This window comes from Neospora caninum, chromosome VI (assembly GCF_000208865.1).
Source record: "Neospora caninum Liverpool complete genome, chromosome VI".
Taxonomy (NCBI): domain Eukaryota; phylum Apicomplexa; class Conoidasida; order Eucoccidiorida; family Sarcocystidae; genus Neospora; species Neospora caninum.
Window position 1 is genome coordinate 3,205,375 of NC_018392.1, and position 22,440 is coordinate 3,227,814.

Consider the following 22,440-nt stretch of genomic DNA (forward strand, 5'->3'; position numbering starts at 1 on the left):
CCGTTCTCTGCGCTTTATCACAACACGCGTTTCCCTCATTTTCCCCCCCGCGGTCTTGCGAGACTCTTGCCTAGCCCCCCGCACGCGACCTCGCGCACATCTAGCGGTGTCTCTCGGTAGATGTGCATTTTCGCGCGCAATGCCGACCGTCTCTTCTCTGGCCTTTTTTCTGCAGCCGCGCCTTCCTTTCAAGTTTATTGAGGGGATTCACGAACAAAGCGCTTCTTGCTACCGAGAGAACTCTTTCCCGCACAGAGCCTCGCCCCCAAATGCGCGTCAACCCCGCGCCCCGCCGAGAGAGCGGCCTTCGGACGGCCCACCGGGAAACGCCTGCTTTCCTGGCGCGGTGGGTCTCTTCTTTCCCGGATTCCCGAGACCTTTCAAAAACACATGCGCAAAACCGCTTCCTTTGGGCATCTTCTTTCAAGTAGAAGAAGGGACGAGAAGGCGAGGACGAGTCCGCGGAGAGGGTTTTTAACTGTCGGAGAGTCAAGAACAAGACACACACAGCTGGAAGATTGGCGAGAGGATGCTGGGGTGAGTGACGGGGAGCGAGAGAGACGAAATTGAGGGAGAGAAGGCGCGAACAGAGTGCGTCCTTTTGATATTCTGATTTGAAGACTGTCGCGTGCCAAGGCCGCGTCCACAGTCTGGTCTCCTTCCCGCCGCTTGGAGAAAAACGATCTCAAGGAGCTCGTCGGTCCTTGAGACACAACGCCGCTTCACAACACAACGAAGCCTGTCGCAAAGACGCACACGAACGCGCCGCACGCCTCGTCGTGCAGCTGTCTCGGCTTTCGCTTCTGCGCTCCTCGAACGGACTGTTCGCGCAAGTTGCGTCTCATCAGGCAGTGAGGTCGCTCTCTTCCTCCTGTGCTTAAACGCAGAAGCGGGCAAACGGGGGAACGGGGAAGATGGAAAACTATCCTTTTCTGCCGGAGGTCCCCGAACAAAGGGAACCTGCCAAGCCAGACGCGCATCACCGCCCTCCTTCACCTCCCTCTCAATCTTCCTCTTCTTCTTCCTCTCATTCTTCTTCCTCTCATTCTTCTTCCTCTCATTCTTCTTCTCACTTTTCCTCTTCTTCTTCTCATTCTTCCTCTTCCTCTTCTCCTTCTTCTCATTCTTCCTCTTCTTCCTCTTCTCCTCCCTCTCAATCTTCCTCTTCTTCTTCCTCTTCTCCTTCCTCTCATTCTTCCTCTTCTTCTTCCTCTTCTCCTTCCTCTCATTCTTCCTCTTCTCCTTCCTCTCATTCTTCCTCTTCTCCTTCCTCTCATTCTTCCTCTCATTCTTCTTCTCATTCTTCTTCTCATTCTTCCTCCTCTTCTTCCTCTCCTTCTTCTTCTTCTTCCACTTCTTCTGTCTCGCTTGCTGAGCCTTCGTATCCCTTTCCTTTTCCTTCGTCTTCTCCTTCGCTTTGTGTCGCTGCTTCTCCGTCGCCTTCACTGGTGATGAATTCGATCCCTCGCGTCCCCACCATAGGATCGCCTCCCGTTGCCCCGCCTGTCTTTCCCTTCTCCAGACCACGGCCGCGCGTCTCTGCTTCAGGCGCTTCACAGCCTCGGCCCAACTCGCCTTCTCTTCTTTCCTCTGTTTTCTCACGCACAACGTCTCCCGCTCCGCCATCTCTTCCTGCCGCTTCAGAAACCCCGGAGCCGGACGCCGCGCTGAGACCTCGCCATGCGTCTCCAAACGCTTATACCTCTTCTTCTTCTGCGTTCTCTTACAATTCTCCGGTCTCCTTTTCCTTGCTTTCCAATGCAGCTGCCGTGCCACCGTCTTCCGCATCTTCATCTTCTTCATCTTCGTCTACTTCATTTTCTTCTCGTTCGGCTTCCGCGTTGACTTGTCACCCCTCCGAACAAGATAGGCCTCAGTCTCCCGATGCTCTTCCGTCCTTTCCGCCAGCTTGTTTTAACGCATCGGCGCCATCGTATTCTTCTCTTCCTGCCTCGGCCTCCGTCCTGGTGCACAGCGGCCAGGCGCGACATTCCTCACCTTTTCCCTCCGTTTCAGGTTTTCTCGGAAACCTCCCTTCGCCCTCCGCCGCCCTGTCTGGGCGTCCTGCGTTGCCTCCTACGGCGTCGCAGACTCTCCCAACTCCTGCTACGCGTCCCCACTCTTGTTCCTCTGCTGTCTGTGATCCTCCTGGGATTCCGTCTCCTTCTCTTCCGTTTGCGCTCCGTCCCTTCCCTCCTTCTCGTCCTTCGTCGCCTCTCGCGTTCTCTTCTTCTCGCCCTCTGTCTCCATCGGGCGCTCTCTCGCCTTTCTTCCCAGCGAGTCGTCCGCCGGATCAAGCGCCTTCTCCTCCCGTTCCGCCGCGCGGGTCTTCGCCTTCCTCTTCCCACGCCTCTTCGCCATCCACCGACAGGCTGGCGTCGGGGAAGGGAACGACGAGCAAGGGAAGCTGCGGAGGAGAAACGGATGAAACACGTGAGGAAGGACAAGCAGCTGAGCGAGAGACAGGCGCAGGCCACGCAGCAGACGCCGACCCTACAGGGAACGTGGAGTGCCAAGACGCCGAGAGGACGGTTTCGGCCGCTCGCCTGCCTTCTGGGCTGGAGCAGACGAACGTTCATTTCGGAGAAAAGAATTGCGCACGCCACAGCGACGGTGTTTCAACTTCTCCCTTGCCGTCGCCTCGCTCGGAAGATGAGGCTGTCGCACACGCAGAAGCTTCCGCGGCGACGAAAAGGACTCCTGAAACGCTTCTTGACCCTTCTTGTCTTTCCTCGGTTCTCGACGCGACTTTGCCTTCGGCCTCTGCTGGCTCGCCCGCTGCTGCTCAGCTTCAGGATCGGCCGCGGGGGCGAGGGCGAGGCAGAGACAACGGAGAGGGGAAGGAAGAGGCTGCGGCGGAGCAACAAGATCGCGGAGGGCCAGGAACGCGAGAGGGAGAAGCGCGACTGCAGGGAAGCGGAATCCGCCGAGGACAGAGACCCAAAGATGGAGGTTTGGCAGCGACGGAGGAGGAAGGAAGAGAGACGAGAGGAGGCGAAACCTTTGCGCAGTCTTCTCAAGACTCTCCCGGGGAGAAAGTGGATGGGGCTGAAGCCTTCGAAGACGAAACGGCGGAGACAAGAAAGCGGACGGAGCAGGACGGAGAAGCTCGAGAACAGATCGAGCAGCCGCTCTCTGAGATGCCACTGGAGGAACCGAGGGACAACGATATGGAACTGAGAGGAAACAACGACAACTCTCGCGTCGCGGACGAGGCGGGCGACAGCCACGTCGATGGGGTGGAGGCGGAGCCCCCCGAGGATCTGGCGAAACAGGAAGAGGCCGTGGATGTCTCTCGAGGAGGAAACGAGGGGCTGTCTGCGTTTGAAACGGAATTTAAAACGCGAAAGGGCGCCGTCGGAGACGCGCGTGAGGGCCAAAGAAACGAAGAGGCGACGAACCAAGACACCGGAGAAGCAGGCCTCGGCCGAGCGGTGGGCACAGCGCACACGGAGCGCGATGAGGAAGATCAGCAGGAACACCGAGAGGACGACGTGGGCTTACACGTGGACGGCTTTGCAGTTCAGGTACCGACTTTCCAACGGGAGATTTCACCTGGAAGACAAGAAGGAGGAGGCGAAGCACGCGAGAAAAGGACGGAAAGAGAGCGCGCGACGAGCGTGGCAAAGACGGCTTCCGACCCTCAAGCGCACGAAGGCAAATCTGAAAACCGGTCTCAGATTCCCGAACGGACCAAAGTGTCCCTTGAAGCCATGTGCACGGTTGGTTCGCCCCAGGAGCACGCTCTCTGCGCATGCATCTGCTCGCCTCGGCGCCCTGACTCCAGTGATCCGTCGCTTCGCCTCCCCCTTGCTCGTGTGTCTCCTTCCTCGATCTCCTCTTCCTCGTTTCCTGCTTCGTCAGTTGCGTCAGCGTCACCCTCGGCTTCTTCGCCCTCGGCGTCTTCTCCCTCGGCTTCATCACCCTCGGTTTCGTCGCCATCGATTTCTGGTTTTTCGATGTCTCCGTCCATGACCTGTCCTGCGCTCTTAGCTGCAGGCGCAGCGATGGCCGAGCGCGAGCGTCTGTCTGAGCGTCGGCGGCGAGAAAAAGTGAAGGAGATTTTGGCGTCGCAGACTCGCCTTGCGGCTCAAAAGCAGGCCGCGCATCTCCTGCTTGTCGCGGCCGAAAGATGCACTGCTAGCGGGGCGCTCCCGGTTGCGGGGACAGTGGCAGCCGAGGCGGCGGCGACGGCGAAGAGACTGCTGCTCGCCAGTGCGCGCCAAGAACAAGGAAACGGGAAAAAACGAAGGAACCAGGAAAAGAGGACAGGGGAGACCGGTCCTCGTCGAACCAGATTGGCGTCTCCCGTGCGAAAAGGTAGGACGAAAGGCGACGGAAAGGAAGACAAGACAATGCAGAAAAACGAGACAATGCTGAAAAACGAGACAGAAGGGAGAGAGGCAAGACAGGTGACTCGCGTGGAGACGCAAAGGAGGCGGGGGAAAAAAGAGACGTTCTGTGTTTTTCGCAAGTGGATTTTTGTGTGCTCGTCTCCCGTTGCGGTCTGCACGCATGAGACTTGCCTGCGTTCGCGTTCTCCTCCGTATATCGAAGCAAAAGTGAAGCTACGAGGCCTGCGTATATCCCGTGATCACTTTCCCCTCTTCACACAGCGTGTGCGTTTTCATCATCAGTTTCGCGCGCCGTCGTCTCGGCCCACCTTTCCCCACACAAGAACGGTATTCTCATCTTCTGAACACACTCCCTGGCTGTGAATAACGACTCCGCCTTCCAACTTCCAGACAAACTCCATCTGCAAACGCGCGTCTTCTTGCTGGCTGCTTCATCTTTGCTTCGTCCTCTGCCCGTACTCTCGGCAGGCCACGAACATTGCCTCGAGCCTGCCTTGCCTTTCGCCTGCGTGGCTTCTCCTTCGTCGTGTCCTGGAAATTCCCCCGAAAACGACGCATCCCAGAAAGGCGCCGTCGCGCCAGGCGGCGCGGCAGCAGGGACGGAGAGAAGACCCGACGGCACGCAAAGAGGAGGCATATCCAAGGACGGAGGCTCGTCACCCGGACTTCTCCACGACGCGGAAGGAGGAGGCTCACTTCGGAGGTCCAAGGAAAGGATCGAAGAACTCGACAGACAAATCGCCAGTGTGCAGTACGAGCGGGAGGTAAGCGGAAGCCGAGGAGGCGCCGGCCACGCTATACAACGCAGAGTATGTCCCTCTGTGCCTCAAAGGGGGAGCGCTCGGGGTGGCAAATGATGCTTCCAACTCTAGAGCCACTCTCCTTAAGAAAACGGGAATCACAAAAGGAAATTTGCGGCGACTTCGCCAGTTCGAAGACAGCGACAGACGCCCACATGGCAGTGACACAAGGGAGGCCGGTGAGCTCACTCCGCCCGGAGAACGACGCCTTCGCGGGCTTTGAGCACATCCCTTTCCGGCCTTTCTTTCACAGACTGGAGGGTCGGGAAGTGTCTCTCTTTTCCTTCGTTTCTTCCCGTGAGCACCGCGCCGGAGGGGGAGACAGAAGTGGAGGGGAGACTGGCGGCGCGCCGTGACGATTTGTTCAGCGAGAGAGCTCTCGAGACGCGCGTGCCTGATCTGCAGTGCGTTCGAAGCATCAAGGCCATCTACGCTGAAGCGTGTCAAATTCACGCCCATCAACTGCGCGAACTGCAGCGCCGACGAACCCGCACGCAGGAGCTGTTGCAAGAGCTCCTGCGACGAAGATGGTAAGAAAAGACGAAACTCTGTAAGTGACCGCTTCGCGTTGACAATCTGCCAGCGTCCTCTCTGCTTCCCCGCGCCGCTTCCGCTCGTCGCTCTCTCTCTCTCGTTCTGCGGGCCACAACCCTTCTCTTCGTCTTTCTGGTGCATGGAGGTTTACACGACGAACGCCATCTGGTTCCTTCTCTGGGTCTTTTCTCTCTTCCCTCGGTCTGATCGGCGCGTGTCCGCCAGTGTATATCTCGGGGCTGCCCTAGTGGGGTTCTGATCCGTGGCAGCGTCTCGGCTTCCGCCTGGCATTCCTTTTCCTCATCGCGCTCTCTTACAGTACTACGGCCTTCTTCTTGCGCGTTTCTTTCCGTCGGCCGCTACCCTAAAAGTGTTTCGTCAGGATCTGTCGTGGAAATTTCTCGGCCTTCCTCACCGTTCCGACTCTCGCACCCCCTCTCTCGCAATCCCTCAAAGCGTTCCGTGTGTTCAGACTGCGCCTTTGCCCAGGCTTCCGTCACTCGCGTGTGCGTATTCGTAGTTTGCCTCAAGTGCAAGTACCTTCGTCTGCGTCGCCTTGGCGGTTTCGACTTCAGTCCGTGGCCGGAGGGTTCCTCGGGGATTGCTTCTTCTCCCTTTGTCCTGTTTTACTCAGAGCCTGTGATGGACTTCCGCCGGCGATCGCGGAATGGCGGCGCTCGCAACTTGGTTCTGTGAACTGTGCGGTCAGCAGCGACTTTCTGTCACCGCTGTTTAGATGTGCACACCTGCGTTTGTATATCGATGTGTGACTGTGTTTCTTCCATCTGCGCTTTCTTCTGTGTGTGTGTGTGTTGCCTCGCAGCTGCTTTAGTGAACCTCTTAAAGATTACGAGCTCGTGTACCAAGGCCCAATGCACGGCGCAAGGCCTTTCGTGACGAAGGAGAACGGCGTTAGTCGTGTAAGTTCTTCTCTTTGCCGTGTGTCCGAAGGCGACGTTTCCCCCACCGGCAGTTCCAGCACAGCGTGTCGTGCTCTTCCCCTTCCAGCGTTTGCGCTGCCGCTCTCAGCAAAGGGGGAAAAAACTGGAGGGAACCTACACCTCGCTCCCGCTTGGAAACAGCCGAGCAAAAACCCAGTCATGTCTGCTCATCTGAAAGCGGCCTCCAGGAATCCCACGACGCCCCAGCGCGGGTCGCCTGTCTGTTCCTCTCAGGAACCCTCGTCTTCTCAAGCAAAACAAAACGTCTCTCGGATGCCCAACCCGACTTCAACGTCTGCCCGTTCGCCTTCGCTAGCCTCTCCGGCTTCTTCGTCCTTGCCTCCCCGCAGACCACACATATCTTCACGTGCTTCTGCGTCTCGGAACCCCGGTTTCTCGCCGCTTCGGCACACACGCAGCTGCAACAGTTTGTCGGTCTGTGCCAAGGGAAAGAACCTTCCGCGGTCGGTTTCTTGGGACGGTGTCTCCAAAGGGCCAACTGAGGCAGGGGAGAAAGCCGGGGCGGAGGAAAGCGACGCCGAGCCGGCAGAGGCGGGCGCTCCGTCTCCGCGCCGAACAGCGGCAAAATGCCAGGAGGGCGGAGACGAAAAACTCAAGCTCCTTAGGCTCACGCCGAGTATGCCGCAGGCGCTTCCTTCTTCGTCGACTCTGTCTTCGTCCTCGAAAGAGCCGTTGGAAGAGGACGACGAGGACAGGGAGGGACAACGAGCGATGGGACAGCCAGGAGTCGCAGAAGCCAATGTGGCAAAAGACGCGAATGGCGAGGAGACTTTGTCCCTGAACATCATCTCCGTCTCGCTGACGCCGGAAACCAGACGAAAACAAACCGAGCACTTGGCAGCGATCCGAATTCAAGTAACGCATGCGCCTCTGAGCCGTCCCTCATTCCGCAAGGTGTTCCCAATGTGTGACAACCGCTACTGACGACGGAGCAACGCCGTTTCCAAAAAAAGACACAAGGCGTCTGTGTCCCGCTCTCCGTGATGCCGTCGCTCTAACATACACGCATATGCATATATACCTCTGCATATATATTTATACATACATATGTATATATACCTCTGCATATATATTTATACATACATATGTATATATATGTCTACGTTTGAGTCTTCTGCACATTCGCTGGTTCGTTTGCCGATGACAAGACATCCACGCGACAACCGTGAAAAGCTCCTTTTTCCTGCGCGGTTTCCCGCCGGCAGCTTTCTGTCTCAGAATAGGCAGACGGGCGCACGTGCGGGTGGATGCAAATGAAAATGTACTGGGAATGCGCATCGGGGCTCGCGCCTGAGTTTCGTCGTCGCATACACGCACCGCTCTGTGAGCCGTACATACACCTCCTTTTTTCTCGAAAAAAATCAAGTGGCCGCGATGTCTTTGCAGCGCTTCTTTACAACTTACCGCATGCCTTTTTGTTTATTCTAGACGGTTTTCCGCGGGTTTTACTGGCGCACGTTCTTGCGGAGAATGAAACGCGTGGCCTGCACGGCATGGCAAGCAGAGAAGAAAATGCACGAAGCTGCGACGGTTCTCCAAAGCAAGATCCGCGGTCTCCTCACGAGACGGTCCGTCGGGGGCAGAAAGGGATCGAGGAAGACCTAGCGAGACGCAGATCCGCAGTGGCAAAGAAACAAGAGACACGTCTGTTTTGTTCGGAATACCTCCGATGGTCAGGGCACATAAGGACGCGTCAGAGCGATGCATAAACTCTGCATGCACCGTGTACGTGTCTATCTGTAATTCTGTCCATCTACCGACATATATATATATATATATATACATACATCTATCTATATATACATATATGTCTCCCTACATCTCTATTTATCCATCTATGCTCCAATCTATATATGTGGCTATCTACCTGTGTTTCGCTTTCTCTCGGTATACACATGTACATTCATTCAAATGCATGTACGTAACTATACTGATATATATAGAGATATATGAAGCTTGCGGTTTGCTCGTATCCTTCTGCAGAGTGTTTTTGCGGGACTTGTTTGATGGCCCCTTTCCGGAGGATGTGGGAAGCATTTTGTGTCCGTATCGAGCAGCAGTTGAGGTAAGCGAAGAGCGGCCCTCGTCCTGTCCTCGAACGGCTCGTGTTCGCGAGCTACGTTGCGTCGCCTGCCAAGGGGGGTTTAACCCACGTTCTAACAGAGGGGAAGGCGCCGATGCGTTCAGTGTTGTCCCTCAACTGAGGATGCTGGAACGATTCCTTCTCCGTTTCTCCACCGCTGCGTATCCACTCCCTGGTTGGTGTCACCACTTTGGCGTGCCTTTTGTGTTTCGAAAGCGAAACTTTCGCCCCACCGGTGACAGCCTGCATGGCGTGCCAGTCTGCAGCTTCCGTGTTTCTTCGTCCCACACTTTGTGTTTTACCACATTTTCCTTTCTGTTCCTCGCTTTCTGCCTTTCGGTTGTGTTTTCTAGGATTTTCACCGGGCGAAAACGCAGGAGCGCCGAGAGTCGTGGATGCGCGAACATCGCCGGCGGCAAGCAGAGGATTTGGCGCAACAACGTCGAGTGCTTTTCAACGTGGCGTCTTCGCCCCGAACGCCCGGCGTGGTCGCCGTCTCTTCCGCACTCCGCAACCGTCCGGCGACGTCGCTCGCGCTCGGCCGCCGGCCTCTCTCTTCGTCGCCTCTACCTCAGTCGCGCCGCAGCCTCCTCGCGTCCGTCTCGCCTCGCCTGCTGAGATCCAATAGGCTGCAGTCGGCGCCCTGTGCCGGCGACGAAGAGGACTCGGAGGAACCGCACTTTTTCGACGTGGAAAACCCCAGTTTCCGAGATTGCCATGGGGAGAGGCGACTGCGAGGGGAGGCGCCGAGAGAGAGATGCCGCAGCGCGTTGCCTGTCGCTTGTTCGTCCGGGGAATTTGTAACGGCTCATCTGGAGGCTTCCGTTCTGACCATCCGGAAATGCAGGGAGTTGCGCCGTGACTACTCGGAAGTGATGGCGAACAAAGAACCAAAAAACGACGCATGCATCGACAAAGGCCTGTCGCCTCCCCGCCCGTGCCGGCCGCAGATACGGTTTCCAGCGGGTGCCTCCAAAAAGGCGCCGACGTTTAGCGAGGCCCAGGAGCCGACAGACGACGGCATCTCGGTGAAGCGCGCGCCGCACGAGAAGGAGACCTCCCGGGATCTGGAAGACACCAAGGCGTTCTTCCTTTGGGCGGACAACGCAGAGCGCGAGGACGCACGCGAAGCCAAGCTTGCGCCGACCGCTGTGGAGCCTCGCCTGAAATCGCAGAGTTCACATTCCTGGCTCGCAGCACATCCCCCGCCGGAGCGAACCGGGGAGCGAACCGGGGAGCGGCCTTCACCTTCCCTTTTTTCGAGGCCGTCTCCGAGCAGCCTCGGACGCCCTCGCGCGCTCTCTCCGCGCCGGCTACGCATTCAGGAGACGCGCGGCGATAAAGCCAAAGGCAGGGCGGGATCGTCGTCGCCTCCGTCCTGCGACTTTCTTCCCTTCGCAGGCTCCACGCCTGAGCAGGACTCGGCCCGCAGGGTGGTTTCCCTCTGTCGGCGGCCTGCCAGCGAAAGAGAGCTTCAGCTTCAATCGCTTCTCCTCGAGTTGAGGCAGGCGATAAGAGAAGCGGAGAAGCGAGCGGCCAGGAGGGAGAGAGAGGAGCGCGAGACTCTCGATCTCGGTCTGTCCGGGAGAGACCAGGCGGCAGACACACACCATGACTCTCCTCCAGGCAACCGGGGCGAAGACGCCTGGGGAGCGTCGGCCTTCTCGCCTGATACGCACGGCGAAGGAAGGGAGGACGGGACGAGCGAAGCAGGCGAGGGCTCGAAAGAGCGGGACAAAGAAGAGGGGAGGCAGGAAGAGCGAGGCAGGAACCTCCTGCCCGATGGACAGCCCAAAACGAAGAAAACGGAGGGGGCAGGAGCTCGCGGCCCACCGGCAGATCTCGTCAAAGAAAGCGAACGGACAGCACGAGCGCTGGAGGCCTTCTGTGCCCTGAGAGGCATAACCAAATGCAACCATAAGTACCATCCGGAGATTCCTTTCGGTCACCCCTTGCCTGCGCTCTGCGATGCGGCGGTGAAGCTGCAGCGCTGGATTCGGCGCATTTATCACCTTCGTGACTGCCGAGTGCGTGGCAGCCGAGACGAGAAACGCAACCATTGAACTGCGCCTGAAAATCGCGAGAACCGGACCCGCTGGATTCGTGTTTGTAGCGAAGGCTGACTTTTGCCTCTCTCACGTCCCGCGCTCGAGTCTCTACCACGTGCACGCCAACCCGATTCCTCATTCGTATCTCCCGCGCGTTTCTGGTTCCACTCAGTTCCTGCGTCCTCGCGTTTTGGTTTTTCTGATTCTAGTCCATGGGCATCTTGCTTCGTCCGGTGTTTGTCTCTCGATTCGATTGGTCAGCGCTCTCCCGCTGTGGATTCGGCTCCGACGAAGGTTGGAGGGTCGCGTTGCACTGTTTCCTGCGACTGTTTCGCATTCTGCCTTCTCGCGTGGTCTGTGTACAAAGGAGACCTGAATCGTCTGTTTGTTTTTTCCTCCCCTGTTCCCTTTTCCCTCCGATGTTTAGGAGAACTTGGCGGCGATGTGGAGACGGCGGCAGTTCGAGAAAGTCGTTCAAAACACCAAACAGGCTCTTTTGCAGTGGATGCAGTACCCGATGCTGACGCCTCAAGACGAAGCAGCCATGCTGGCGAACAAGCAGAAGGCCGAGAGGCTGAAAGAGTTGTCGGAGCGAATGTCGCGAGGCACCAGGTAAAACGCTTTGAAACCTCACTTACGGAGGCGTTTCCATTAACTCCCGACTCTAGGTCGATGCATCGCACCCCGCGCCGTCTGCTTGCGTCGACGTCGCGTTCTTCTCCCGCGGCGTCAAGTGTTGTTCCACCAGATGTACGTTTTGGACACGCTCGCGTGCGTTGCGCGCCTACCCAGCTGCGGCGGTGACGTTTTCCGTCTCTCTTTTCCCACAGCGCCGGCCGAGGCAGTCCCTCCGCGAAGGCCCTCAAGCTGCCGAGGGTGGAGACTCGGCGTCTCCTCATTCGCCTGCCGTTCACATGTCGAGCGCACTCTTTCGCTGCGCGATCCGAAATTGAAAAACAACAGAGACAGCTGCAGGACACACTCCAGCGCATTGCGCTCCTCAGACGCCAGCAGCAACAAACGGGCAAGTGGCGAAGGCTCTGGACGCGGTAGGCACCAAGGCACGAAAAGGCAGACTTGTATCTCACACATGTTTAGGCAATCCGCGCTCCGGCTTCCAGTGTTTACGCTTGTGGAGCGCACAAAGGGGAGGCAAGAGGGGAAAGGAAGAGGGCGAGACGTGGCGGAGCGAAAAGAAGTCGAGCGCGACGCTCAGAGACGAAGGCGAGGCGGGTTCGGAGAACCGGGGTTTGGGAAGGACTGGTTGCGAACACACGGAACTCGACTGTTGTTGGACTCGGAGAAAAAGAGACACAGACGGTGGCGACCAGAGGGGGACGCGACTGAACGCGAGGTGGTGCGGCGGAGGACGGGCTACGCGTGGGGCAGAAACACCGTCAAAACCACAGGGAGAAAGGGCCGTGATGCCGGGAGAGAAACGCGTATTGGGGGGATCGGGAACAAAGCAAAAGCCAGTGGAGATCCGAGAAACCAAGGGGGAAAGGAAACGCTTGCACGGAACGAGGTGAGGTTCTTCGAGGAGAGTGAGCGCAAGATCTTCTTCGTGGGGACGTGAGATCCTGAGTCGCGAGGTGCGTTCGTCAGAGCTGCAGCAGGCTTCGCAAGCGAGCGAAAGCCTCGCGAGAAGAAGGGAAAAACCAGGGAGAAGGTACACATTTTTTTGTGAGGAGAGTGTCGCGGAGACGACTCACGCAGGAAACGGGCGCGAAGGAAACGAGAACTTTCTTGCGAGGCCTGCATGCTACAGGTGGAGATCTGAACACGATCGAACAGCACTTTCGCCTCGCGCAGCCCTCTCGTCAGGCGGCATTCTTGCGTCGTCTTTGGCTGCTGAGCCTGGCGAAGCTCGAGCGAATCTCGGAGACAGAACAGGTAGGAAGACGCGCGTTTGTGACGGGGAGAGACCATCCGAGCCAGAGTCTCGACCCCGAGGAGAAACGCAACGAAAGGGAGAAGGGAATGAACAGCGAATTCCTTCTAGGACGCACGTCGATTTCGCCATCTCTCTCTCCGCCTGCGACTCTTTCGCTTTTTCTACGAACACGCCTCCGCTCCCCTAAACTGGCGTTCTTTTTTTCGCCATCCGCCTCGCCTTGTTGCTTCCTGGGTCTCCCTCAGGTCAGCAGTCCCGCGCCGTCTTCCTGTCCACTCGGGATGACGCCTCGGCCGGTTTCTTTCCGGCTTCGCTCTTCCCGGCGCCCGTGTCGCCTCCGACCGCGTCTCCGAGCCTCTCTCCGCCCCTGCTCGCGTCGGCCGGGGCGGCGGTCCCGTTCCTTCCCACGAACGAAGAGGTCGAGCGGCGCGACAAGCACAACGCGAAAATCCTGCGCTTCCTGGAACTCGGGCCTCTGCCTGAAGCTGCGACAGACGCCAGCGACAGTCCGCTCGCGTCGGTGCGCGCGGCGCCGCGGGGAGGACGCGAGGAAGAAGGCGGGCGCGCAGACGCGACGGCTGCGGCCGTGTCAGAGGGACGAGGCCGAACGGAGCACGGCGACCCCGAACAGACGTACAGCCGAAGAAGCATCAGCGCCAGCAGCTCACGAAAACAAATCCGAGAACACTGGCTCGGCTTGGGCGGCGAAGACGTCGCCGCAAAAGTAGAAGAAGTGGAATTCTTGTAGGCAGGCAGAAAGGAAAACTTTGCGCCTACGCCTGGTCCACGCCGCTCTTTCCTGTCGCCGAGCTAGACCCCCGCCAGTCTACATTTCCTCCTCGTTTCCCCTTATATATACACATCTCTCTCTCTCTCTCTCTATATATATATATATATCCATGTATGTATATATATGTATATTATATACGAATATATTTGTATATTTATACATGCATATATATATATATATATATATATATAAGTCAGGGTTTTACCTTTGTGGGTCGGTCGATAGAAGCACACTCGTGCGCACTCTCCCTCTCTCGAATCAGAGCCGGGTTCTGCTGCTTGCACACTCCTGCGACTCCAATGCGCGCCTGTAAGCATGTACACACAGATGTCGCGTCAGCCGCCGAAGAGGCATTGTCCTTCCTTCGTTGCATGTGCATCAATTGGGGGACTCACTTGGATCGAGGGGGAAATTCTCGGCCTTTTTCGCGCCTTTCCGCCTCCCACAGACCAGACGCCCTGTATGCGCCTCGGAGGTGACCGCGGAGGGGGGAGGCTCTCTGGGTAGGTTTTCACCCTCCACCTCTTTAGGGGTTGCTTGTTCTTCTCTTCTCGGCGACTGGTTTCTTTTCAGCCGTCAGGCTTCGCCCCTGCGCCAGCGTCTCGCGCAAACGCCGTCGTATTCTCCCTGGCTGCACTTGACTCTCGGGCTGAAACATCCAAACTTTCACCGGTATGGACCCAGACCTCCCGTCGACATTCCAGGCTTCGCACCGCCTTCAGTTTGCGCGGCCATTGCCAGGCAAGCGCCAGGAGCCAAAGACCGAGGTAGGCACGAGAGGGGGAAACGGAAACGATGGAGAACGGAGGGAGTCTCTGCTAGGATGTTCCGACTGCGCCCACCTTTTTCCGCCTGCTTCCGATGGGTTCACTCTTGTGTTTGAACCTGGTTTTCGCGCCAGTGTGACGGTGTTCCGCCTTTCTGTCTGGTTTCTCTCTTTTCGCTCGCATGCGCCGTCTCGCCTCTCTCTCCGCCTCGTCTCCTGTTTGTGCTTTTCCCACTCTCCCGCCGTGCCTCTTTGCTCGCTTCCCCTCGCCTCTGCGTTCTGACTGACTCGGATCGCCCCTGCATCGTCTCTCTTTCATCCCTTCTCTCTTTTTCTTCTCTGCGTTGCTCGGTACGATTCTCTGTACTTTTCTCTCTACTTGTCTCTCTACGTTTCTCTCTACTTGTCCCTCTACGTTTTTCTCTACTTGTCTCTCTACGCTTTTCTCTACGTTTCTCTCTACTTGTCTCTCCACTTGTCTCTCTACGTTTTTCTCTACTTGTCTCCCTACGTTCGCTCTCGGTCTTTCTCATCGTCTCTCTCTACTTTCTCTCAACTTTCTCTCTACTTTTTCTCTACTTTTCTCTTTTTTTCTCGCTCTTTCTCTCGCTTTCTCATCCCCGACCCCCCCTTCCGCCGCCCCTTCTCCAGTGCGTTCTTCATTTCTGGAAATGCGACTGTGTGCCGTATCTTTGTCCCCGGAATGCAGATCCTTCAGCTCCTTATTTCTATCCTTATTCGCCTCTCCAACACGCGGCCATGCCGACTGCTTCGCAGCCGCAGCCGGCTCCGCCGCTTCGCGAGGCCTCGACGGCAAAACCAGCGCCGGGCGCCTACGCCAAGTGCGCTGCAGAGACTCTAGCGCCTGGCCACATCCAGAGCGTTCAACCTGAAGGCCTCAAGCCACTCGGCTCTTTCCGACAGGGCGTCGTCGAACCTCTAGCAAAATGCCTACCAAGTGGAGGGAAAATGACCAGTGGAGAAGGTGCCGACATCCTTCCGCTTCCACGTGCACTACTGTTTGAAGCCAGATATATATATATATATATATATATACATATATAGATATAGATATATATGCGTGTGTGTCAGAACCGACACCCACAACCGTAGAGCTTCGTATGTCTCTCGCCCCGCACATGCAGAGAGTGATCAATATACTCGACTGACCCATAGACCCTCGGAGTTCACTGAGATGCGCATCTTTGAGCAGGCGTACTGATGTGTCTGGAGAGGAGCCCAAAATAAACTGGCAAAGATCATAGCGAAGTATGTGAACCTTTTTTCCTTCTTTGGGACATCCCTACGCAACCTTTATGTGCATTTTCATACATGCTCGTCTAAGCACATTCCATCTCTACTGATACATGATTCTGAATATATTTATCTCTTCAAATACATATATATATGCAGATAAAGAGAGGGAGATTATCGGAAAAGTGGGTTTGAGGTTGCATGTTGGCGCATGCAGCGGCGATGGTATTGGCATCGATCCCCGACAGCATTGGATCTTTCGAAGGCTTCACGCCAGCGCATCAACTCCTGACAGGTGAAGCTGAACGGAGGCGAGAGGAAATGTGACTCGGGCGCGAGGACGCCCGCGGCGAAGTCGGCCGAAAAACCGCAGCCAAAAACAGAATGAAATCCCAGAGATTACGAGAGGCGAGATGAAGATTAGAGCGGCAGTGAAGCCCGAGGAAATGTCCACGCCGAGACCCGAAAAGCGGTTGGGGAGAAAACCCACAGAAAGGATGATACCGGGAACGCGCGAATCTATTCGCAGAGATGAACGCATAGTGAAAGCCTGGAGGGGGAACACTGCTGTTATGAGATAAAGGCAACCAAGTTCTCTTATGATTGCTGTACAGCACACAAGGAGAGAGCGTCTGTTATACATCAGCACTAGAGACTGCTAACACCGCTGTAGAGGCATAGTATATAATCCCTGCCAGGTGAACACGGAGAGGCAAGCACGTGCGCGTACCGTGGTAACCACAGAGGGACACAACTAGCGTTCGGAAACGAGGCCCTCAGCACCGTCCAGTGCAGGCTACAGGCAGCTGAGTGCTCTGCGCTCAATTCGCAGAAAACAGCGGTTTAAGAAACACTCTCGGGTGGGAAGAGAAAGGACATGCGCACACAGAACACACAGCTCCAACGCGAAGACATGGGGACGAGAAAAAAACAAACCCCGCCTCCCCTTTCTTTCCTGTATTTCTTCTAGGTAAGACAGCCCGGCTCCTCCACCAGCGGAACTCGCGGGAAGACATACAAGAAGTTCTGAAACAACTCGCAAAGAAAAAAGCGTCTGCCTGCAACAGCGTCTCCTCACAAAGCTCTTCAGGCAGTCGCCGCGAATCCTCTCGGCCCAGCTGGAGCTCGTCGGCCTCTGCGGGATCTTCCTTCTCGACATCGAGACAGCAGTCGAGGCACGCGAACAAGAGTTTGACGCCTTCCGCCTCCAAGGGCGCACCCCGACTGGGCGAGGAGAGCAAGCGGAGCCGAGGCAACTCCAAGAAGATTGTGAGCGCGCCGCGCAGCCAAAAGTGAGCAGAAGACCCAGCGCGCACCTCGCGTGATTGGGAGACGAGGGAGAGAGGACACCAGGGAGACGAAAGGTGAAGAACAGCTTTTGACAGGACGCTCGAAATCGCACAGGGACAGCACGGAAATAAAATCGAAACACACAACGCACAAAACGGTGAAACGACAGGGCGAAAAGGACAACAAAGAGATCGCCTTTTTGCGGCAACGTGTAGACGTTTCTTTCGGGTCGGGGTGAACTGGCCTCTCTGTCTTCAGCGTCGATTCTTCTGGCTTCGTTCCGCTTCTTCCTCGACTGCTTCTTCGCCCTCTCGTGCGACCAGAGCAGCTCTGCGAATTCGCGCTCTCAGATTTCGTCTCCGATTTCGAACTCTTAAACTCTCCCCTGTGGTGCATCTGCTCTTCTCTCTGCCACGCTGAGACCCCTTTATGCATGCGTTCCAGCGTCACCTTCACTTTCTCGCTCCCTCTGGAGTCCAGGAGAGTCGCGTTTTCGCTCGAGCTCCCAACTCTACCTCCTTTTTCAAGGCTTGCGTCCTGTGTCTCTTCAGTCAGAGCGAGCGGCGAGAGTCCCAGGCGTCGCGACGACGCAGTCTTGGGGACGCCGAGGCGCAACGCGACACAGCGAAGGACAGTCCTCCCTCTCAACCCAGTAAGGCGGACTCAGCGACTCATCGCTTCCGCTCCTTTCCCTCGAGTGACTCTGTGTTTCTCCTTCCCTGCTGGAAGCACAGGCGACGGCTGGTCTCGCCTCTCCTGGCGATTCAGCTTGCGAAAAACGGATGTGCGCTCTGTCCTCGATGGCCTCTGCGAGTGCGAAGTGTACCCGCAGATCCCCCCGAACCCCTCCTCCTCCTCAATGCGCTTCAGCGCGTCCTCGACACCGATGCACGGACATTTCCTTCCCTGTCTGCTGTCGGGGTGTTGGCGTCTTAGATTCATCTCCAACCTCGACTCTGGGCTCTGTCTGTCTTTGCAGAGGCGCTCCCTGCGTCTCCAGCGGGTACATCCTCTCCGCCGTCTTCCGCTTTTTTCCCGAGGTATCCTTCTCTCTCCTCCTCGCCTGCCTGCGGGGTGTCTCCGCCGCCTCTTCCTTCACTCGCTTCGCTCTTCCCAGCACTGCCCAAAAGGAATCCTGTGGAGACTCGCGACGCGGCGACCGGCCGCTCGCCTGTATCGTTCTCTCGCGCCTCTTCCGACGCTTCTTCCTGGGCTTCGTCGCGCGTGGATGCAGAGCACGAAGACGGCGAGAGTGGTCCGGCGACGGAGACACAAGGGGAAGGCTCTCGAGGAACCGAGGCGGCAAACAGAGAAAAAAACGGAGATTCCTCCGCCCTCGACCTCCCAGGGCGGCTACAGGGGCCACCGCCTCAGGGCGCAGCATCGCCTCGAAGCTCGGCTCTCTCGCACATGGCTTCTTCGTCCAGCCTCGCGTCGCGTTCCTCCTCGTCTCCCAGAATAGACGAAGCGCCAAATCCCACCCTCCCTTTGCTCTCCAAACCTCCCTCGTTCCCGGCTTCCACTCCTGCGTCTTCTTCTTCCTCTTCTTCCTCTTCTTCCTCTTCTTCTTCCTCTTCTTCTTCCTCTTCTTCCTCCTCTACCTCCTCGACTTCGGGTTCTGCGGGCGCTTCGCCACCGATCCCGAAGCGGGGGAGCACGAGCAAACCTCATCCCTTTTCCAGAAGGGTGACTGTGTCAGGGGGAGGCGGCAATCCTGCTACCCTGGCCCATCCTCCAGAGAAAAGCAAACGGACACCGCGGAAATTGCGCACTTTGCATGCGCCTGCGAAAGCAGAAAGCTGTCTCGAGCCCAGAGACCGAAGGCGCCGATCTGGTGAGAGCCACGCTCGCGTGAGCACTGTCGACGCCTCGCGGTCTTTCGCCGCGCAGACAGCCCAAAACGGGCCATCTGCTGGGTCTCTCAGTGCTCATTCCCGGCTTCGACCCCTCCCGAAAGACGCGCCGCACCTGGACCAGGCCGTGGGCGGGTTGCCCGCCGAGGTGTCTCCTGCGCCCTGGGGCATCTGGTCCGCGGAGTCTCCGCCTGCCCGCCGCGAGAGGGTACCGAGAGTGTCGATTCTTGGGAAGGGAGGATCGATCCTCGCAGGTCCAGGGGCGGCGTCCTCGCTCTCGAGGTCGGACGACTTCATGCAGAAGTTGTTTGCTTCCTATTCGTGTCACGCCCAACGCCTGAGGCAACGAGGCAGCGTGATCCTGCAGCTACAAGGCGTCCCGAGCGTCGGTACACTGCGAGGCCTCTCCGCGCGCGCAGAAGAGCGCGGCTCCTTCCCCGCGGGGGACATTGGCGACGCCGGCGAGGACGGCGACAGCGAGGACGAGGACGAGACGACAGACAGGAGACCCACACGCAAATCGACGAAACTGCTCCAACAAATGGACGCGTGGAACCTCATCGGTACAGACCCTTTCGGCTGTGAGCGGAAACGACCGGGGGAAAGAGAGACGCAGGCAAAGGCCAGACCACGCAGAGCCATAGAAAAGCGAGGAAGGAAAAGGCAGAAGAGAGACTAAAAAGGCAGAAGAGAGACAAAAAAGGCAGAAGAGAGACTAAAAAGGCAGAAGAGAGACTAAAAAGGCAGAAGGTGTGAAGAGAGGTGTACAGGGTGCGAGCGCCTTACACGCAAGAGCAGAAAAATAGCTGAATCGAGGGGATCGATGGTGAGGCGCTTTTTTCTCGCAGTTTTCCTTCTCTGGTCCTTCAGCTGTTGTTTTCCCCTGGCTCTTGGCCACGTCGTACTTTGATTTTTCTTGTTCGTTTCATCGCTGCCGGTATATATTCACGTCTTCCGCTTGCCTTGGCTTCCCACTTTCCCCTCCTTCCCCTCACCGGCTGTTCTTCTCTCTGGGACGTCTCTCAATCGTTTTATCTCCTTCTCTCGCCGAAACTGTTTCCGCGCACTCTGCTGTTCTCTCAGGCGCGACGGTTGCGCATGCGGCGCATCACGCGGCGGATCTTCTGGACGGCGGCGACATCGCTCTCCGCTTCCCCTCTCCGCCCTCTTCCTCGCGAGGCTCCATTTCTCCTCGCTCGCTCCCGGCCAGCCCCTTCCTCGCCTATTCCGCCCCGTGTCCCTTCCCGCCCCCGGAAGAAGTCAATCCCTTTCTGCCTGTGACGCGAACGTCTCTGGTTCTGAGACGAAAACGAAGCGTCCAGCGAGGCGGTCCGTCGCCGCGCTCCCCGCCGACAGCCTCTGCGCCTAACTGGGGCTCGGAGGCCTCTCGGCAGGAACCTGCCTCGGAAAAGACGAGCGACGAAAGCGAGGAAGGATCCGGAAGAGTTCGAGGCTCAGACGAGGCTGTTTTGCCTCACCTAGAGCAGGCGCAGCAGTCAAGGAAAGACGGTTGCGTCAGCCTGGCAGAAGGAGACGGCCGAGAGGCGTTCGAAGGCATGCGCGGCGCGAGGCCGTGGCAGCGAGGGAGCGAAGAGCCGCGCCGAGGCGACGGAGAAGAAATCACAAACATGTACAGCAGGATGTCGCAGCTCCTAGCGTCTATGGAAGCTGAGAAGAGAAGAAAGAGCTCGACCCGCGAAGAAGAGGGGCGAAGCAGTGAGGCAGAGGACGAAGACGAAGATGCTGACGACGGAGAGGTGGGGATGAAGGAAAAAAGACCCAAGGGAGAGGAACGGGTTTGGTGCATTAACAAACTGTTTTCGCATGATCTCCATCTCCTAACTCTACGAGTATATATGCACACATGTCCTTGTTTGTATCCACAAATCCTCACAGTCCCGACAAACTGAAGCCAGGAAATGCGCTTGAAACACAAAAAACTCACACAAAGTGTGGCGACTTATGCCAATAGGTCTATGCATGTACATGTACAGACTACATACCGAAGATAACCAATGCTTACATAATATATATATATATATATATATATGTACGCACAGACATCCGGGCAGCTGAATCCGTACACCGCGAGAAGATAAACTGTCTTTTGTCAGGTGTACACCGACGAATGCTCCAGGTGTTGACGCACTGGTTTTTCCGAAGGAGGCCGCAGCTCTGCATGCACAGATTGAAACGGAGATGCGCGTCTCTGCCTTTCGTTTTTTCTGCAGTTCTCGGGGATAAACGCGGCGCCTGGACCGCTGTCGTGGAAGTTTTCTTTGTGAAGGAACACACGGGCAACAGAGGGCCAATCAAAAAGGCGCAACCATACAGAGAGAAGGACAGCGAGGAAGAGCGTGAGAAAACTGCAGCTCCGAAAAAGCAGTGTCGCCGAAGAGCCAAGCAGAGATACAAGAGGGAGAAGCCGAAGAAGACAAGCCACCAGGCTGAGAAAAACAGAGAAAAAGAGAGTCGGAGGACGCGACAAACCGGGGATGTTCCGAGAAGGGATTCGACGTCTGTGCTTCTGTGCAGTTTCCTCTTTTCGCATCTTCGTATCCTATTCTCGTCTTCGTTTCCTTCCCTCACCTTCGAGAACGTCCCGGAGAGGTTTAGGTTTTTGCGACTGATCAATCAAAAACGCTGTCTCTTCCCGTTTGTGTCCGAGTTCCGTGTGTCTTCCCTTCAAATGCCCTCGCCAGCGGAAGGGGGTTCCCGGCTGCAAGAGGGTTTAGAACAGCCTGTCCTAGTTTCTGCTTATTCGGTCCTTTCCATCTCCCTCGCGGAATCGCTCCCCTGCTCTCCTAGAGTCTGTCGCTTTCCACAGTTCGAGTTCTGATCGGTTTTCGGTTCTCGGCTTTCCCCTCTCTTGCTTTTTGCGTGGACCGGGTAGCCGCTTTCCTTCTGCTCTAGTTTGTGTATCCAGTGCCAGTGGAGGTTCGACCTTCCTTGTCACGTGCACTTCGAGACGGAATCAACACAGATAAAAACCCACGGCGCTCGCATCTCCCTCACGTTCTCCTGTGCCCAGACGTTGGGTCTCCAGTGGAGTCAGCCAGCCCTTCTCCACGTTCGTCTTCCACGCTCTGAAGTTCTGCAAGCGGCCTCAGCGTCCATGCATGCACCATGCGGAACGCGAGTTTTTGCCTTGCCCCACTTTCACCTCCCTGCTTTGCTCCGGCACAACAGCCCGCGAGTGAGGATTCCGAAAACCCGCAAACGCGACGCGCGGGGGTTTCGCTAGTGTTCAGAGCACGAGAGACGAAACTGCTGACACGCGCGGGGAAACGGCCGATCGGCGCGGGGCTTCTAGGTGTTTTGGGGCTGAGCAAAAAATCGCGCAAAGCGTTTTCCCAAAACTGAAGAAACGGTCGGAAAAGAAAAGAACCATTTCTAAGACATGCAATGACGAAGGGTGCATCGAGAAAGTTCTACACGATTCGAACAGTCAAGAAAACAGGGAAAAGGAACGGAAAGACAGAGAAACCAGCTAAGAGAGGCGAGTTAACACCTGTCTGTTTTACTGTCGGCCAAGCAGGAAAAGACTCCACTCGTCTTTGGCGACAGAGAGAAAAGAAACGTTTTCAGACGAAATGGCGACTTCGCCATTCATTTCAGGTGCCGCGAAAACGCGCAAGCGAAGCAGGACAAGAACTGCGGAGGAGACAGGAGCAAGTCATGGGTGATGTTTTGCGTTAGCTCTGAGCCTCCTCGTCGTTTCTCGCGAAACCAGTCATCAACCCCCAGCAAAAGCGCGCATTCGTCTCGATTTTCATGCAAAAAAAGAAAGAGAAACGCCGGAACGGAGGAC

The 22,440-nt window shown here is 56.8% G+C and overlaps 2 protein-coding genes across 2 annotated transcripts; one reads left to right on the forward strand and one right to left on the reverse strand.

Moving 5' to 3' along the window:
• Nucleotides 1-722: 722 nt before the first annotated feature.
• Nucleotides 723-1,626, reverse strand: NCLIV_019280 (hypothetical protein; the record flags this gene model as incomplete). Its single annotated transcript, XM_003882122.1, has 2 exons — nt 723-739; nt 1,074-1,626. 2 exons carry the CDS (start codon nt 1,624-1,626, stop codon nt 723-725), a joined length of 570 nt encoding a protein of 189 aa, XP_003882171.1.
• A 1,514-nt stretch (nt 1,627-3,140) lies between these two features.
• Nucleotides 3,141-20,914, forward strand: NCLIV_019290 (conserved hypothetical protein; the record flags this gene model as incomplete). Its single annotated transcript, XM_003882123.1, has 18 exons — nt 3,141-4,320; nt 4,824-5,119; nt 5,561-5,685; nt 6,513-6,609; nt 7,078-7,556; nt 8,635-8,716; nt 9,088-10,761; nt 11,210-11,394; nt 11,613-11,831; nt 12,551-12,675; nt 12,922-13,420; nt 14,040-14,233; nt 14,942-15,074; nt 16,577-16,778; nt 17,332-17,428; nt 17,756-19,192; nt 19,713-20,386; nt 20,861-20,914. 18 exons carry the CDS (start codon nt 3,141-3,143, stop codon nt 20,912-20,914), a joined length of 7,752 nt encoding a protein of 2,583 aa, XP_003882172.1.
• Between the last annotated feature and the right edge of the window lie 1,526 nt (nt 20,915-22,440).